The sequence below is a fragment of the Arabidopsis lyrata genome (genome assembly GCF_000004255.2).
Source record: "Arabidopsis lyrata subsp. lyrata unplaced genomic scaffold ARALYscaffold_8, whole genome shotgun sequence".
Lineage (NCBI taxonomy): Eukaryota > Viridiplantae > Streptophyta > Magnoliopsida > Brassicales > Brassicaceae > Arabidopsis > Arabidopsis lyrata.
The window spans coordinates 21,732,503-21,750,773 of NW_003302548.1; the positions used below are offsets into that span (position 1 = coordinate 21,732,503).

At 37.2% G+C, this 18,271-nt stretch overlaps 7 protein-coding genes across 9 annotated transcripts; 2 read left to right on the top strand and 5 right to left on the bottom strand.

The window, feature by feature from the left end:
• Window position 1: 1 nt before the first annotated feature.
• LOC9301010 (probable mitochondrial adenine nucleotide transporter BTL3) lies at window positions 2-1,992 on the bottom strand. Its single transcript, XM_002866597.2, has 4 exons — window positions 1,360-1,992; window positions 895-1,198; window positions 340-807; window positions 2-272 (listed from the first exon to the last, which is right to left on the bottom strand). Exons 1-4 carry the CDS (start codon window positions 1,791-1,793, stop codon window positions 198-200), a joined length of 1,281 nt encoding a protein of 426 aa, XP_002866643.1. The 5' UTR covers window positions 1,794-1,992; the 3' UTR covers window positions 2-197.
• Window positions 1,993-2,159: 167 nt separating this feature from the next.
• Window positions 2,160-4,605, bottom strand: LOC9302716. 3 transcript variants are annotated; one of them, XM_021029163.1, is made up of 10 exons: window positions 4,365-4,601; window positions 4,217-4,274; window positions 3,784-3,949; window positions 3,432-3,703; window positions 3,278-3,355; window positions 3,072-3,194; window positions 2,935-3,000; window positions 2,770-2,838; window positions 2,575-2,631; window positions 2,160-2,491 (listed from the first exon to the last, which is right to left on the bottom strand). In XM_021029163.1, the coding sequence occupies exons 2-10, from the start codon at window positions 4,262-4,264 to the stop codon at window positions 2,333-2,335; spliced, it is 1,038 nt and encodes a 345-aa protein (XP_020884822.1). In that variant the 5' UTR covers window positions 4,265-4,274; window positions 4,365-4,601; the 3' UTR covers window positions 2,160-2,332. The 3 variants fall into 3 exon arrangements, with proteins under 3 accessions (XP_020884822.1, XP_020884816.1, XP_020884827.1); XM_021029157.1 differs by having other exon boundaries at window positions 4,498-4,564; XM_021029168.1 differs by having other exon boundaries at window positions 3,432-3,700; window positions 4,217-4,605.
• Window positions 4,606-4,695: 90 nt separating this feature from the next.
• LOC9302717 (ras-related protein RABH1a) lies at window positions 4,696-6,169 on the bottom strand. The gene is made up of 6 exons (XM_002866599.2): window positions 5,970-6,169; window positions 5,650-5,720; window positions 5,468-5,556; window positions 5,255-5,366; window positions 5,085-5,175; window positions 4,696-4,997 (listed from the first exon to the last, which is right to left on the bottom strand). Exons 1-6 carry the CDS (start codon window positions 6,078-6,080, stop codon window positions 4,851-4,853), a joined length of 621 nt encoding a protein of 206 aa, XP_002866645.1. The 5' UTR covers window positions 6,081-6,169; the 3' UTR covers window positions 4,696-4,850.
• A 67-nt stretch (window positions 6,170-6,236) lies between these two features.
• LOC9302718 (CMP-sialic acid transporter 5) lies at window positions 6,237-8,949 on the bottom strand. The gene is made up of 7 exons (XM_002866600.2): window positions 8,695-8,949; window positions 8,006-8,054; window positions 7,679-7,905; window positions 7,051-7,249; window positions 6,824-6,967; window positions 6,650-6,724; window positions 6,237-6,570 (listed from the first exon to the last, which is right to left on the bottom strand). Exons 1-7 carry the CDS (start codon window positions 8,811-8,813, stop codon window positions 6,406-6,408), a joined length of 978 nt encoding a protein of 325 aa, XP_002866646.1. The 5' UTR covers window positions 8,814-8,949; the 3' UTR covers window positions 6,237-6,405.
• A 776-nt stretch (window positions 8,950-9,725) lies between these two features.
• On the top strand, window positions 9,726-13,157 carry LOC9302719 (asparagine synthetase [glutamine-hydrolyzing] 2). Its single transcript, XM_021029134.1, is given in 14 exon segments — window positions 9,726-9,896; window positions 10,091-10,229; window positions 10,348-10,443; window positions 10,583-10,724; window positions 10,831-10,926; window positions 11,043-11,137; window positions 11,252-11,413; window positions 11,508-11,588; window positions 11,676-11,897; window positions 11,987-12,202; window positions 12,317-12,403; window positions 12,486-12,593; window positions 12,673-12,860; window positions 12,862-13,157. Coding segments are annotated over 14 exon segments (1,734 nt in total). The 5' UTR covers window positions 9,726-9,816; the 3' UTR covers window positions 12,884-13,157.
• A 1,232-nt stretch (window positions 13,158-14,389) lies between these two features.
• On the top strand, window positions 14,390-16,338 carry LOC9301011 (annexin D2). Its single transcript, XM_021029191.1, has 5 exons — window positions 14,390-14,572; window positions 15,038-15,183; window positions 15,286-15,504; window positions 15,604-15,816; window positions 15,895-16,338. Exons 1-5 carry the CDS (start codon window positions 14,497-14,499, stop codon window positions 16,192-16,194), a joined length of 954 nt encoding a protein of 317 aa, XP_020884850.1. The 5' UTR covers window positions 14,390-14,496; the 3' UTR covers window positions 16,195-16,338.
• Window positions 16,317-17,689, bottom strand: LOC9301012. The gene has a single exon (XM_002866601.2). The coding sequence runs from the start codon at window positions 16,946-16,948 to the stop codon at window positions 16,340-16,342; it is 609 nt and encodes a 202-aa protein (XP_002866647.1). The 5' UTR covers window positions 16,949-17,689; the 3' UTR covers window positions 16,317-16,339.
• Window positions 17,690-18,271: the final 582 nt, after the last annotated feature.

An 18,271-nucleotide genomic window follows, 5' to 3' on the forward strand; every position in this document is an offset into this window, starting at 1 on the left:
CCAAATTGGAAATTTCCAAATCTTATTATTTCTTGCAAAAAAACGTTTCACAACCTACAGTTTCTGTTGAAGTGGAAAAAAACTTCGCGGATCCGTGTAAAACCCAAAAAAAAAAAAACGAAAAATCTCTCCTCTGAAGCGGCTCCAGCAGTAAGCCCAGTGGCAGTAATTGTGTCTTTTCTCATAGCTTTCTTGTCTTATGCTGATTCTACTTTCAGAACAACTTTCATGAACTCGTAAACAAAGTAACTGATCGCCGCGGAAGGCAAAACCTGCAATTAACAAAGCTGTAAAACAGGTTCAAGAGATTCATTTATGACTAGTATTACGGAATCATACCTGCAATAAGCTGGGAATCAAGCCAGCATATAGAGCAGGAACACCTCCTTGTTCAATGATCTTCACACAAGTAGCCACAGCGCTTAACTTTTTCGCATGTGACTGCATTTGTAAACGCCTTCTCACAACTTCAAACGGATAAGTCGCTGCTTCAGAGCAAGCCCCTGCGATTGCTCCATATAACAAAGTTCTCATGGGACCAAGCTCGAGTTGGTCGAAAGCGTTAAGGTCTTCACCTTCTTGTTTCATGTGTTCAAGCCGTTTCTTACCTTCCGGTGTATGAAGGTAAGCTGATTTTAAAATATCATAGACACCGTAGAACACAGCTCCCGATGGAGCCATACTAACAAGTGAAGGTACAAGACCTTTGTATAGGGAAAAGAAACCTTCGGTTTGAATCATGTGACGGAATGCACCAACTACACCACCTAATGCCTCTCCCCCAGGTGCCACCATAACCGTTCTTATCTGCAATTCAATACCAAGCTAATGCTAAAAAACCTCCAGAGAATGGTAAAAGAAGCTCAAGGAAGTTTTTGTTGTGATTCTACTTACGGTATCAAGTGGTAGACAAAGCAAACTAGCTGTTACTCCGGCAGCGGCACCAGCAACAAACCTCTCGAAATTTGTAGTTTCTTCGTTCCCGGACAATTTCAGAAGCTGGCCTCTATATGTATCATATGCATAGAAGTTGATGGACTTAAAGGGAGCAGTTCTGAGAATATTAACCAAATTCCCTTTCCAAAAGCCTCTAATCCCTTCATTTGTTGCAATCCTCTGAATGAGTTCAAGAAGATTCCCTTGCTCCCCGCGAACAATGTATTCTAGCTTCATCCGCTCAAGAGGTGCAATGCAAGTTCTGCTCAAACCAAAACCCTAAAACCCGATGAGCCACCAAACTACAACAAACCATATCAATACAAAATCTCAAATAAGCATATCACTAAGTAACTCCAACACTTATACTAACACTCAATCTCATTCAAGCTTTCGTAGAATAAGTAAAGAAGAAGGAGAGACCTTGAAACCATGGCAGCAAAAGCTCCAGCCCATAAATGCTTGGTTGTGTTGAGAGCTCCTGTTCCATTTTCCTTAACCATAAGCTTCTCCGTGGCTTCTTGACATCCACCGATCAACACCGAACCTTTCTCCGATTTAAAGCCGTTTTGACCATTATACCCTTCACCTTCTTCTTCCTCACCATTACCCTCCTTAATCGATAAACTAACAGACAGAAACAGGGGTTCCCTGGTCCCATTTCGTCTCCTAAACTTCAAAAATCTCGACTTTTGACTGAAACGACACGAACTGACGGAACAATCCTTAGAGGAAAGAAAAGAGACAGACGAGGAAGGAACAGAGTCGTCTAGAAACAACCCGCCGAGGATTTGACCATTGTGATCCAATGAGTCTGGTCTGATTGCTTCAGCTATCCATCGATCAAGGCCACGCATTTTACTGGGTTTTCGATGGCAAATTCGACAAATTTGAGCAAATCGGAAACTTTCAGCAACACCCAAGAACGAAATAGATTCAATAGCTGTTGGGATCTAAAGGAAGAAGAGAAGACTAATAATATCGATAGTTGCTCTTTCTTTCTCAAAGCTTTAAGCTTTCCATTGCTCTCTCACACACTAACAGAGAATATTTTAGGTTGGTTTTGGTTAAAGTGTGTGACTTGGTGCCTTTTTCTGCTGACGATGTCAATATTGGTTGACACGTCATCGTCTATATTTCGTTTATTTTTGACAAAAGATTAATTATTTCTTCATAAAATGCATACATTTTCTATTTGGGGTTGATGATAAGAATTTGGAAGATATCACAAGATATCACATGATAAGAAGTTATCTGATACTCTCATTAGACAAAAAGATTCCATCTCCTAGTTGTTATACTAAACATAAGATTGGTGTAAAGGTTTTTTACTTTGTTTTTGATTCCATGTGTTTGGGATTTGCAGATTAGAAGAGGCATGTGTGTTGATTACTCATCAGCAGGAGCCTTGGACTGAGGACAAAGGCATTAAGTATAGTCCTTTGCTCTCCAACAAGTTAGCCGCAGCATCCAAGTCATTTGTAAGCATATCTTCCATTACTTCCTCCAGAGATTTTGTCACCGTCTGCTCGTGATGTATGTAGTGACCGTATCCCTATCACAAACAACACATTCACTCTAAGAAACAAACACATTACTATATCATTTATCTTTGCTTTAGATGCATTATTGTATTACCTCAATGAATGTCATAGGATGAGATACTGGTTCTCCCAGCCTGCTTCGACTTAATTCCTATATCCATAATAACTCAAAATGTCAGGTTTTAGATTAAGAGCTTTTGGTTTGGATTTGGCTTTCTCCATCACACCTATTTTCCCTAAATAAACAAGTTGAGAAAGAAGAGAAAAGATAAGAGAAGTAAGACAATACCTTCATCTGTAGCTGCAGTAGCTTAACATGATCAACAATGGCATTCAGTGTCAATCCAGGGCTATCCCCCTACAAGATCACATAAATCAACAATTAAGATTCAATCTCTCATGAGTTATATGTGGACAAGATCTAGTTGGAAAAATATAATTCTAACAATGTTACCTCAACTTTATGTGGGAGCAATTTCCCTAATGCCTTGATGTTATCGTCAATTCTCTGCCTGCGCTCCTGATAAAACGTAGAACCAATGGTTCATATAACATCAAACAATAGATGGAATCATCACAGGTGATACTTACACGCTCATTGGTATAACATCTGTACTTGTTTTTGTTGGATTTCTTCGAGGGTACATCTCTGTCATTGCCAAAGAGCTGTGAGAAGTCACGGTTGTTGTTCCGTTTTTTCCAACTTCTCAGCTTCTGATACAATAAACAGAAGTTAGCTCCTGAAACAAGAGACTTTTCAGATCAGACAATACTTTAATAATGTGATGAAACTTGACCTGAGAGTAGTCTGGGGACCATGGCTGCGCAGACTTGCGAGAGGATCGTCTACCCACATGAGCCTTACTGCTGCTTCCCTGATATAAAAGATGCGCCAAAGGATGTAAATTTGAAGGAAAAGACAAAAAAAGAGAGATGTTTTGAGATGCTTACAGAGAGCTCATAGTTGGTGCGGCTTTGTACACGAATAGAAGGTTTCACCAAGGAAGAACCACCAATGTTATCAGAAGAGTACATGGTTCGGATTCCTCCTCCTACACCAGCTGCAGAGCCACGACTAGGCAGAACCACTTTCTCAACGACGTAATCGGGAGGAGGTTTGACATCAGGTGTAGATTCTTCGTTGAGCAAAGCAAGGTAACTATGTGGAAGCTTAGATGGTTGAAGCCATTGAGACAGAGACAAACTCCCATCGTCACCTTCTACTGCAATTCCAACAAGCATTTATAGCAGTATTAAAAGAGAATGGTGCTAAAATATCAATCAGAGACTAGAACAAGTATACCTTTCAAGTTAGGGGGATTATCAGAGATCTTGGTCTTGTTCTTGTTGCGGGGTTGAGTGGAATTTGGGGAAGAGAAAGGAAAAATCTCAGAAATAACAAGAGAAGCAGCTTCATCAGCATCATGTTGGTGCTCAATTGCAACACCTCTTAGAATCTTTGGATCAATCTGTAATGTATAAAAACAATGTGACACTATTCAACAACAGCAACATGTATATATAGCACGTGAGAGTTCTTGATCAATCATTGCTCATACTATATAATAACATTAAATACAGAGAGCTTTCTTGATTTCGCTGTCGGGTCTAATATAGTAATTACACTAAATTTGATTTCATGAAAAAACAACAAACAACAAAGAAACAAACCAGTGTCCTTGTAAGCACAACAATCCTGAGTTAAAACTTGAGATAATGATTTAGAAGAGCTTTACCTGTGGAAATAACTCGGTGAGAGATTGATAAACCGATCTGAAACCCATCACCGGAAATCTGCAACAAAGCAAGCAAAATCACGGATCACATTTTTGCTTAAACCCTAAAAACCCTTCTTTTTTTTTTCAAACAGAGAAACAGACGAACAAAGGTCGAGAAACAAAATCGATCGTTGTGATGATCCTTAAAACGAAATAAAACTGTGTCGAGATCGGAAATTTGAACAAATTAAAGCCAACAACAAAATGAGATTTGATTCAACAGTCACTTTGTCACTAACATCGTTTGAGCCGCAGAGCAAAATTTTCTCAGGTTAAGGTTTTGCTGAAAAAAGTGACAAGCGCTTTCTTCTCTATTTATTTTCTGGTGACCATGATAAAAATTGTTGACACGTCATCATTCATTTTCTCACAACGAGGGTTTGCTTACCAACATAATTCGAGTTTTTTTTTTTATCATTAATGTAGCAAATTACAGAGATTTTCCCATCAGAAACCTTAAATTATTTTTTTAATAAGTTAGAACCGATGTTTACAGAGACATTTTTAGTCTAGATCACACTCACAAAAAGTTCTTCATTGTAACAAAAGAGGATTTATCAAAAATTTCGAGTCTGTAAGTATAATGTCTTCATTAACAAGAACAATTGCTTTCTTGTTGATGATCTGCCTGAGATGAAATGATCAATGGCTTTAGATTCACATCCACTAAATCCTCTGGTTTCGTCCAAGAAACTGCCTCGTTTCCTTGTAACGCAGACGTGATCTTACAGAACAAAGGCTGCACTCAAAAAACAACAACCAACTTAAGTTTGTTTTTACTCCACAGAATATTCTATCACATTGCCTTGTGTGTGTGTTTGTTTACCTTAATGTTGAATCCAGCTTTTGCACTAGTCTCCATGAACAAAGCTCCAAACTCACGAGCTTTATTATCCCCTTCCTCTATTGAAACTTGCCTGTTGTTGAATCAATCACATGTTTTTCTTTTTTTGAAATTAACTTTTGATTTGATTTGAATGGGTTGTTTTGTGTTACCGTTTATTGACAAGATCGGTTTTGTTACCAACAAGAACAATAATGACATGGCTGCCTCTTTCTGCACGAACTTCTTCAATCCACTTGGAGGTGTTTAAAAATGATTGCTTACCTGCACATATAAGAATTACAACCATTCTAAGAAGTAGTGAAGAAGATGAGTGGTTTCACAATGCTACTTAAATAGAGAGCAGAGTAATAAAGTCTCATAACTGGCAACATCATAGACAATAACAGCAACAGAAGAATCTCTGATATAACTTGGTACTAGGCTTTTAAATCTCTCTTGTCCTGCTGTATCCCTTTCAACATAAACAACAAATCTCAAGACATTTTCATTAGCTATAATAATTAAGGAGCTGAGTGAATGCTACTGAGATCGTTATGGAGCCAACCACAATTGCAGACGAAAAGTCCTATCTTCATAGCGCATTGTTTTGGACAAAAAGTCTATTCCAATTGTAGCCTGCAATTTTTTTAAAAAAAAAAAAGTAAAAACCCTAACTATTTGATTGATTCCGAATCGAAAGAAAAGAGGTATATACAGGACAGAGAATCGATCAAATTTGAAGAATTTATGAGTCTAAGATCCTCAGAAACACCGAATCAAGGCACAATTGTTGTCTAGACGATGATGATGCATCATAAACAACAAGACAAGAAAAAACATGGCATAAGAAGCGTTGTTGGAATCGATAAGAGCCGATGGGCGAACCTGATAACTGGTGTCGAATTTACCGTACATGAAACAAGTGATGATGCTCGTTTTTCCTACGCCTTGATCTCCCAAGAACACTAGCTTGTATCCCTTCCCTAAATCTCCCATCCTTCCTCGCCTCTTTTTTTGGCTATTGAATCGAATGGTGAAAATCGCGTTTATATTGGTACCGCCAATTATATAATTATATTCAAAACTGTATGTGCTTTTTAATATTGGGTTGATTTGCGTAAGCTATGGGCCTATTATTATAGGCCTTACATATGATCACAATTGGACTCATTCCATCTTCGAATGTAAATATACTACAATGTCTTTTGAATGCTCCAAGAATCATTCACTATCATCATCTAGTTAATTACTACTAATGGCATTAATTAAGACATCTCATTGTTGAATTTTTAGCAGCTATTCTGTGAATGGAATCTTCTTCTTAAACCTTCTTCTTCTTCTTGTCAAGGCATGGATATTTCTGGTACAGTGAGATACTACTCATCACAAGAGGAAGAGCAACCAGGCAATACGATGATGGCGGTTTTCCTTCAAACGCAAACTGAAGTAGCGCTGTCACAAGTAATGCCGACACAATCACAAATCCCTGCAATACCAAAACAACGACATTATATATCTCAGCTTTTGATTGTGTAATATCAGATTGGGAGGTTTATTTGTTTTACCTTTCTTACACCACCGGCATGTGATGTAACTAGGCCAACAAGAATCCCACCAAGGGCATTGCTTATTACTGGGACCTATAAGAACAGTCGTCACAGTGCGTACACAGACAATCAGAATTAACTGTTTTCTATCAACAGAATCGTTTTAGGATAACTAACGAGAGAGTTTATTACCAGTGTTAAAGCTGTCCAACCATGAAAGAAGCCATATCTTTTAATCGCTTCACCATCTGGAGATTTAAGGGTACTTACTAATAAGCAGAGGCTTCCAACAATAGACATTTCAACCGTCATTAAGTATGATGAATGCTTCTTGACCTGTAACAATGAGACGGTAAGGCTATGTATCACTTGAACTACATATTTTTTTATAGGAATATGACATTTAAACTCTGGATGACCTGAGAAGCCCATTGACATAGAGAAGAGGCTAAACCCGAGAGCACTGAGGCTACCAAGACCGGGATAATTCCATTAAACAGCTTTTGATCCGCATTAATGCCACTTGAATCTTTGTTAGATCCTTCACCAACACTTAGAAGGACTGCTGCCATGATCAATAGACACAAGGCTCCTATTTGTTGAATTGATTGCTTCTGCCTACAAGATGTCATTCGAGATGATGTGTTAAACACTTTTCAAGCAAAAACATCACCATATCTGAATATCATCGAGCAACTATGAATTCGTCACAATTTCCTCAAAAGACTATAGCTATAAGAGAAAAACAAGTAAAATTCTTGAGAAGCGCGTTTCAATATTTTGATCTGATAGTATCAACAGCTGCCTTATCTAATAAAATCATTCGAAGAAGATTCCTACTGTCATGGAGCAGCTTCATGGAAATGGTAGGTATCACATTAGAGCAGAGAAGCAGCCAAAATAAAGCCATTCAGGCAATCACACTACAAATCTCTAATTCACATGCGATGTAGGCACTAGCTCATGAAAATACAAATCCCCACAAACTCAAAATTTCAAGCATTCAATCAAAAACAAGACCATAAGAACAAGAAAATTGAATGTTACCTTAGAATTATGAATGTAAAAAATGCTGTGAAAAAGATTTTCGTCTGATTCAGAATTGAAAACGTCAAGGAATCAAGATTCCTGTATGAGATCTGCAGCAAACTGTTCTGCAGTGCATATATGGCTGCAGGAAGTCCAGATGCAGTCAAGGATCCCATCAACGTCCACTCTTTTGATAATCCCTTCAAACTACCATTTCTTGCCATGAGAATCAGAGCACACATGACCTGAAAAAGAAAAAGAACATACAACAGAAGCATGCGAATTTTCAGAAACAGTATTTCAAAAGTGCAAAATTTTCAAAAGTAGAAAGGAGAAAATCGATACCTTAACAATCTCGCATGTCAAAACAGATGAAGTAACAATAACGTCCTTCCTGCAAAAAACAATAATAATGAGACTGATATCGTACCAAGTAAAGAATGCGGTGTGCCCAAACCAAGATAGAGACAATCCATTAAATGTAAAGAAACAAAAAAAATGGACTAGTGAACAAGCCTGCTAGGTTCTAACTATCCATGGCACTTTTCTGTTAATTTAGCTTCATTATTTGAGCATAGAGTTCGAAATCTGCCATAGTAACTCAACATCAAGTACTAAACTAAACGAAATAATACCCTGAAAAACTAAAAAGAACAACTAAACACTATGATTTCAAGCCACCAATGTAGCAAACTAGTAGATTCAAATTCATCTCAAACACTTTAGATAGTCGGACATGGCTTAGTTTAACAAAGATCATCGTCTTTTCTCACAGGAACAACGAGAATACATCACAATCGTCGCACATAACTTCGAAATTGTAAGCTTCCGTAACTATCCCGAAGCATAATTCGCAGACTGAATCGATAAAAGCCAACAAAACAAATGCCAGAAATCGAATTCCATCACTACATAAGACTAACTACAACCAAATCTCGCATTTCCAGATAAAAGCGCACGAATTTACAGAATAAGAACGAGACTGTCACCAACAACAGGGATTTAGAGGCATAGGTTGTTGCCAGAGATCGTACCCGATGCAGCGTTTGGAGATCAGAGGCTGGGCTCCGTACTGAAGAGTAAGCAATATGGAATAAAACAAAACCTTAGGGCCCATACTCGACGGACTCTTTGCTCCGTTAGCCGTCGCCATGAATCTCCGGCCGCCGAGAATCCAGAAGATCGTCTTCGCTTTGGTGATCTTTGGGTCGAGAATGGGTTTGCGCTTTCAAGGACGCTTTATCACTTTTTCTACATTGAACGTCGTTTTCTCAACAGATGAACCACAAGAACGACGTCGTATTTGTGGTACAAGTATGAAAACAGTTTTTTTTTTTTTTTTGGAAAAATTACAAGATTATCCATATCAACTTTGCCAAAACTAGATTAGAAAAAAATAATAAAACACCATCTAATTTTGTACTTAAAACAAAAAAAGACAAATTCTTGCTGACCCATTTGGAGGAAAAATTGAGGAGGAATACAGCTATGATATATCTTTTCAATTCTTTAAAATTTACATAATTTTTGAGATAATTTTGTTAGTCAAATTTAGACGTATGTTTCTCTTTTCATTCTTCACAAAGAATAGTAGAATAGGATTGCTTCATTTATTGGACTATACCTTCAACAAATCTTTGAAATTGTGAACTTTGGATAAAAAGTAGTCGACAATTGTTTCATTCAAGTAGAGAGAGAGAGAGACATACAAATCATAATGAAAAATCTACAAGTTCATTGTTTCAAGCACATGGACTTCCTAATACATAGTAACACTGTGACAAAACATGTTTATTTTGAAAAATCACAACTTGATTGTTCCTTTCAATGTGGCAGATTGAGACAATGCGATTTCAGGTTTAATTTGTAAAAGCCATACAATTGAGCCATTGTTGCATTCGTTCAATCCGTGATTTCGTAACGCCAAAGGCCAGCCAAAACGTTATTAAGTTCTAATCCAAATAATCGACAAAAAAAAACCAATGGACCTTGTGACAATGATGATATGAATCTCTCCCAATCACAAAAAAGAGTAACTAAAAAGATTAGGGTTAAAAATCATCATAAATAGTCAAAATCAACGGCCGTATAAATTCTAATAATCCATTTCTCTCAGAGAAGCCATTGTTGTTTGTTTTCGTTGCCACACTAACACAATGTGTGGGATTCTCGCTGTTCTTGGTTGCATCGACAACTCTCAAGCTAAACGTTCTCGTATCATCGAACTCTCTCGCAGGTACTCTTCTGTTTCCATTGAATCAATCAATCACCCATTTTAAAAAGTTTCTCCATCAACTTTTTCCTGACGAATCGTTTATAAATTGGAATAAAGGTTTCAACTTTTTCTATGGGAATGTGTGCGTTTACTCAATTGATGAATCATATATAGACCCGATTTGATGTTTTGATTGGTTACTTTTGTTTGTGTAGATTGAGGCATAGAGGCCCTGATTGGAGTGGACTCCATTGTTATGAAGATTGTTATCTTGCTCATGAGCGTTTAGCCATCATTGACCCTACTTCTGGAGACCAACCTCTCTATAACGAAGACAAGACCGTCGCTGTCACGGTACTCTCTCTTGTCTTTGAAACAATGTCAATTAGTATCATGTGTTAATAAATGGAGAATTTAGACCCTTGTTGCTTGCTTGTCAATAGTACCATCTGAAATGTGTTAATGATGTCAGGTCAATGGAGAGATATACAACCATAAGATTTTGCGTGAAAAGCTAAAGTCTCATCAATTCCGTACTGGTAGTGACTGTGAAGTGATTGCACATCTTGTAAGTGTCTGTAATTGGGGAAACACTGAATTGTTGCTTCTGGATTACCATCTTTTGGACTTTTTTTGCATAGATCTGAATTTTGCCAGTTTGTGAAATGTAACTGAGCATCTCTATTGTTGAATTTTATGTCGTGCAGTATGAAGAACATGGAGAGGAATTTATAGATATGTTGGATGGAATGTTCGCGTTTGTCCTTCTTGATACTCGCGACAAAAGTTTTATTGCTGCAAGGGACGCCATTGGTATCACTCCACTTTACATTGGATGGGGTCTTGATGGTATATGATCTAACGTTTTCCTAAGCAATTCACTTCAATAAGGCTTAAGCTTATGCTATCTTTTCCAATCTACTACTTTTCTAATGTTTAATTAAATCCTTTATAGGTTCTGTCTGGTTTGCTTCCGAGATGAAAGCTCTTAGTGATGATTGTGAACAGTTTATGTCTTTTCCTCCTGGCCACATCTACTCAAGTAAACAAGGTTTGTATTCCATTAAACAACTACGCATTTAGTCTATCCTGGTGGGTTTTTGTAATAAACTCTAGGCATTTTTCGATGTAGAAGTTTCATGAAATGTCTTTACTGCTTTCTTGTAGGAGGGCTTAGGAGGTGGTACAATCCTCCGTGGTACTCTGAGCAGGTTCCTTCAACCCCATATGATCCTTTAGTTCTGCGCAATGCTTTCGAGAAGGTATGTTTGGAGATTTATTCTCTTCAAAATGTTCAATCTTGTTGCAACTGTATTGCAGTTGCTGAACAGTTTTTGGAAATATGAATGTGGTTCTTTATTTTGACATTTTTTCAGGCTGTAGTAAAGAGACTTATGACTGATGTGCCTTTTGGAGTTCTCCTATCTGGAGGATTGGACTCGTCTCTCGTTGCTGCAGTAGCATTACGCCATTTGGAAAAATCGGAAGCTGCTCGTCAATGGGGTTCACAATTGCACACATTTTGCATCGGATTGCAGGTCATCAAAAATTCAAGCTTAGTATCAGATTTCTTAAAAGGATGTGTGCCTTCGAGATTCTAACTATATATTCTGTTTTTTTTTTTTTTTTCAGGGATCGCCAGATCTTAAAGCTGGCAGAGAAGTTGCTGACTATCTTGGAACACGCCACCACGAGTTTCAGTTTACTGTTCAGGTATAAAATTTCCTTGAAGCAGATTCATTATCATTCATGTTTTTCAAAATAGACAGGCTTAATATCTTTCTCTAATGATAATTCCAGGATGGGATAGATGCGATAGAGGAAGTCATTTACCATATTGAGACCTATGACGTGACTACAATCAGAGCTAGCACCCCAATGTTTCTTATGTCCAGAAAAATTAAATCTTTAGGTGTAAAGATGGTTCTTTCTGGGGAAGGTTCTGATGAAATTCTCGGGGGATACTTGTACTTCCATAAGGCGCCCAACAAGAAAGAATTTCATGAAGAAACATGCCGAAAGGTATTTCCTTGTCATCAGATCATGAACTTATCTTGCTGATCTGCTTTTGTCCCTTATTGAATCTTGTTTATGCTTTGATCCACTTATAGATCAAGGCTCTCCACCAGTTTGATTGTTTGAGAGCTAATAAATCAACTTCTGCGTGGGGTGTCGAAGCTCGTGTGCCTTTTCTAGATAAAGAATTTTTGAATGTCGCAATGAGCATTGATCCAGAGTGGAAGATGATCAAGCCTGATCTCGGAAGGATCGAGAAGTGGGTGCTACGCAATGCCTTTGATGATGAACAACGACCTTATCTACCAAAGGTGTGTTTGCAAATAAAAACCTGTTTGTGTAGCTCTCCGCAATTTTTTCCGATATACTCTCTAGATTACACATATGATGGTCTAACGAAATTCCTCATCTTCTGGTGAATTCAGCATATTCTGTATAGACAAAAAGAACAGTTTAGTGATGGCGTTGGGTATAGCTGGATTGATGGTCTAAAAGATCATGCAAACAAACATGTAAGAAAGGTCTTTTATTAAGGCATTTTTCCGATAAATGTTGGAAAGTTTTTTGACATAAATTTCCTTTTTCTTGGTAAAGGTCTCTGATACTATGCTGTCGAACGCCAGCTTTGTCTTCCCTGATAACACACCTCTGACAAAAGAAGCTTACTACTACAGAACCATCTTCGAAAAGTTCTTCCCTAAGGTAATATAATATGCTTTGGATATTCAAATTCTCATCCAAACTTGTCTACTCTACTGATTTGTTTGTGTTTCCTGAGCAGAGTGCTGCAAGGGCGACAGTACCAGGAGGGCCAAGTATAGCTTGCAGTACCGCGAAAGCTGTGGAATGGGATGCAACTTGGTCAAAGAATCTTGATCCGTCAGGCCGTGCGGCTCTTGGAGTTCATGTTGCAGCTTATGAAGAGGATAAAGCTGCTGCTGCTGCTAAGGTTGGATCAGATTCAGTAGATTCTCCCTAAGAATGGAATATAAGAGAACACTACAAAGGTTTAATTCTTCTACAGAGAGATATGGTTTATGTGATGTTATATTCTAGAGGGATCAATGAATAAAAGCTTCGGCCATTTCTATCTGAAGATTCCATGGATCTCCAGTTACTGCAAAGTGATACACGATGCCTACATTTGTACCTAAGTTTCTGCATGTTTTGTCGTTCTTGTGTGTTTTACACAAGTGTTGGACCCTAGATGATACTTCAGTTTCTTAGACGTTATATTTGATGAATCCGAACATGTTTTATTACAAAGTCTGGCCTTTCTGCAATGTGTTTTTCTACTCGTTTTGGTTTGTTTGTTACACAGCGCAGGACTTGTTGTAATATAATATTAAGTTACACATATGTTAAGCAAGAAAGACTCCGTGGCCCAATGGATAAGGCGCTGGTCTACGAAACCATATCTCTGGTTTCGATCCCCAGCGGAGTCGCTCCTCGTCTTCTTGCTTTCTTTTTATATCGCTTATACTTGTTTTTTTTAAAAATTTGTGGATAAAGTTTTCAGATTCCTGTTTATTATTTCAAAAAGACAGATGACCTAACCTCAATACTCGTGTATGGACTTTTTTTTTTTTTTTTTTTTTTTGGTAAACATGTGAAGTTTTTTTTTTTTTTTTTTTATTGTACAATGGAATTTCGTGTATGGACTTTCTTTCCTTGAAATTATATTTTATGAAATTAGAGTAGACGAAGTAACTGCTCCCCTTAAGATTTTAGCTTAGGAGCCAACCACGTGAATCCTCTATCGCTTTCGTATTATTAACAAACATGATAAATTAAGAAATGAAAATCTCGTTTTCTTATGTATTGTTTTATATGGATCATCGGTTTCTCTAAGTATAGCTGTTCCACTATCATGATTTTTAAGTAAAGTGTGAACTCATCATCAGCATCGTCATCGCTTTCCCTTAGTATTTTGTAAACACAAAAAAAAAAAATACTTTCACTTTGGACCTATTCTTGAGAAAATCATAGGCAAATGTGCCCGTTCACATTCTGAATCATAAGTTACAGTCCCAACCCACGTTTTACATCACATTATGGGTGTTGAGTCAATTTATGGGTGTTGAGGCATTTATTTTGACACGGTTCGTATTCTCTGTTTCTTGTTTATTACTAGTTTCAAATTGCACTTATTAGTTTTAAAACAATTTAACTTGATTTGGTATAATATCTCTTTTGAATTATTTATTTTCATTACAGCCTGGTTTTGAAAGAAAAAATTTGCCTAATTGCTTGGATTACTTCATAATCTTTTTCAGCTTTGATTCATTTAACATTAAACCCAATTGAGATATTGTATTAATTTTAGCATAAAAGGGGAAAAAATTATTTCCCCTTTTCATCAAAATCAGCTGTTAAAACTTAAAAAGGGGAAAAAATCAAACAGCTGTCAAATATTTATTAGAAGAATATGTCCATATTCAATTATTTTATTATTTTTATTAAATGCTCACAATAACTTAAATAATTTTGGGATTCCCGTTACATTACTTAAGCAGGACGACGTGCGTCTGCTGCGTCTCTCATTACAAGCAGAAGAAACTCACAGAGAGATCTTAAAGAGTTAAAGACTGATCCCAACCCAACAATGGCGTCTCTCAAAGTCCCAACCAATGTTCCTCGTCCCGAAGATGACGCTGAGCAACTCCACAAGGCATTTTCAGGTCTCTCTCTCTCTCTCTCTCTCTTTTTTCTTTTTTCTTTTCATCAGTACTTGATCTAGATTTAGTTTCTTCTACTACGATCTAATCTGTAATCTGTTTCGTTAATCAAAAGATTGGTCCTTTTGATTTCTTAAGTACACTCCATAATTTATCGTTAAGTTTCTTCGATTTTTTTTGTTATGTATTTGTTGATTTAGTCACAACTACATTGGTGATTAGGGATTTAATCTTGTTTGACCTGATCTCTGTTCTCCCTCACCACAAGATCAGGATCATATCTTCTTATATTATATAAAGTCCGATGATGTCCTAATTGGTTGATTATATTGAAAGTATGTTGCTTTTTGTTCTTTAGCGGTCCACAATCATACTTGTTTGTGTTCAAATGCTTTTGTTCTCCTTGGGAGATTTGTGACATGAGACATGTCTTAAAATGTTTTGTTTGTTGGGTTTGGTCTGAAACAGGATGGGGTACCAACGAGAAGCTGATCATATCAATTCTAGCACACAGGAACGCAGCACAACGCAGCTTAATCCGCAGCGTTTATGCCGCTACCTACAATGAGGATCTTCTCAAGGCATTAGACAAAGAGCTTTCTAGTGACTTTGAGGTTTTTTAACTCTTTTTCTTTCTTTCTTTCTTTTGGGTCTTTGAAAATACTCTAGTGACTGATTTGGGCTTGTCAAACTGTATTTGGTGAATTTTGTAACAGAGAGCTGTGATGTTGTGGACTCTTGATCCAGCAGAGAGAGATGCTTATCTATCTAAAGAATCCACCAAAATGTTCACCAAGAACAATTGGGTTCTTGTTGAAATCGCTTGCACAAGGCCTGCTCTTGAGCTTTTCAAGGTCAAGCAAGCGTACCAAGCTCGATACAAGAAATCACTCGAGGAAGATGTCGCGCAACACACATCTGGTGACCTTCGTAAGGTAGATAATCAATCAATAAACAGAGTCTTCTTGTTTCTGTTATTTGACACATATTTTGACATCTTTGTGTATCCTCTGTTTTTTTTTTTTTTTGCCTAGCTCTTGCTTCCTCTTGTGAGCACTTTCAGGTATGAAGGAGACGATGTGAACATGATGCTTGCAAGGTCTGAAGCTAAGATACTTCACGAGAAGGTCTCAGAGAAAGCTTACAGCGACGATGACTTCATCAGAATCTTGACAACAAGAAGCAAAGCACAGCTGGGCGCAACACTAAACCACTACAACAACGAGTACGGAAACGCCATTAACAAGGTTAACTTAACTACCAATTGCACTTTTTCTCTTATATAGTCTTGTTCAGACATCTGATTATGTTGTGAAATTTTGCAGAACTTGAAGGAAGAGTCAGACGACAATGACTACCTGAAACTACTAAGAGCTGTAATCACATGTTTGACATACCCTGAGAAGCATTTTGAGAAGGTTCTGCGTCTATCAATCAACAAAATGGGAACAGACGAATGGGGACTAACCCGAGTCGTGACTACAAGAACTGAAGTTGACATGGAACGCATCAAAGAGGAATACCAGCGAAGGAATAGCATTCCCTTGGACCGTGCTATCGCCAAAGACACTTCTGGTGATTATGAGGACATGCTTGTTGCTCTTCTCGGACATGGTGATGCTTGAAACTGGTTCAATATCTTGATTTCCCCGCTTCTTCTTACTGCCTGGTTTGTTTTTAAATAAGAGAGTTGTGAAACTGGTTTCTGCAACTATTTATCAATGAACGTTTTGAGTTTGTTAATTTGAATCAATATCTGTTTTTCTTTCTTTAAATGCAATCTAAAGCACAAGCTAAAGCAAAAGCTTCATAATCTAAGCAGTTACAACTTCCACAATCTCTACTACTACACACACAACAAAGTTTCTCTGTTTTCTTGTCTTTCTTGATCAAAATCTTCTCCATTTCTTCTAAAGCTTGGACCTTTAAAGCTATCTTCAACAACATAGGTTTTTCATCTCCTGAAACCTGGTTTTTCGATTCACCCATCACCACAAATCTCTCAATCTCCATGCCCGGCGACTCGAAAACCGATTCCCATGAAACCTCTCCTCTCCCCACAACCTCAGATCTTGATGACTTCCTAAGAAACGACGGTGTTTTCTTCCTCCGTAGCTCGAAAACAACTCTCTGTTGCTTCAATTCTTGGAGAGCTGCTTCGTCCCCTTGACACTCCAGACCAAAAGATTGATCCCACATGAGTTGATCTGATTTCGAAGAGATCTCTCTCGTGTTTACTTCGATCTTTCTCTTGTGTCCTGCAGAGAGATAGAATCTAACGAACAGAGTACTAGCTTGTGACTTGATCTCTACGTTTCTTGCTTCTACTATTCTCACTTCGCATTTTAGTGAACGAAGTTTCTTCTCCATGACACCCATTTCTTTGGCTTACAAAATCAAATCAAAGATGAGGTTTTGCTGATTGATATGTTTGATGGAACAAAAGAGTCAGTATTTATATATACTTATGATGGACGATGATCAAATATTCTAATAGTTTATGTAAAATCCATAACACATTACTTTTGTATTTCTTACTGATAGTTGTAAGATTCGGGATCTTCGTAAGTGGTCATAGATTATCCATTGGAGGATTCGAGAGGACAACACTTCGTCACTTCTTAACTTTATAGGTGTAATAATAAACAGTAGAGGGTTATTTAAAACATGTGTGGACTAGATAGATCATGACTTGGTGCACATCTTCGTTAGTCCAATGAAATTTAACTCTAGTGTTTATTGCAATACGATGATCCGTATAATAATAATAATAATATTGAAGAGTGATACAAGCGTTGATCTTCCCAGATCCAAAGATCTTATCAAGAATCAAACTCCAAAATCTTTAAAATGGACCCACCAAATTTGTCATATTAAAAAAAGGGTAAAAAAAAACTTATGGTCTGTGTCATAAAATCACTGATACTAGTACACCTGAAAAAGTATTATACAAAATTGGCACACTCAGGAGTTTCTTACATAAAAGGCTACAAGGATGTAGACATAATAAGCCCAATTCTTGTAGGCCTGTTTTCAGTATGCCCACTCTTTTCGGCCTTACCTTTCAGGTCCATTTTTTGGCCATGGTTTGTGGGGTTTCAAATAGTTTTTAGATGATAGTTTTTGGTTTTTATCATCAGCGGCAAAGGATTTTCCGCAAAATTATCGCGAATAAAACATGTGAGCCAAAACTCAAATGGTCCACCTTAGGTAAAGCATTCGGCTATCTGGAAACTCTCTAACTTGCATTTTGATAATATCTTTACAGTGTATTTTCTCGTTTTGAAGTTACATACCAATATTGAATACACTGTTGTTTTGCCTCTTTTATTCTCTAAGTTATATCGTCGTTTGGTTTATTGAAATATAAGTACGAATTAATGCCTAATTTGTATGCTAAGTCGTAATCACATTTAGTAGATTGTTATATCTTCGGAATGGATAGATATACTTTTTATTTCATGAAAATTGATAATAATAATAATTCTATAGAAAGAAGAATATTATTTCTTGTAATTTTTATATATATATTTGGGGAATTTAGCCGGCCAACTGGAAATTGGAGTTAATAAAGAGGAAAATCTTTTGGTTTTCGTCACCCAATATTCGATACAATTATTTATAGAATTTCTCAGAACTGATCACTATCACAAATTCTATTTTCTAATTACATTTAAGAATCGGTCCATCTGATATTATAAA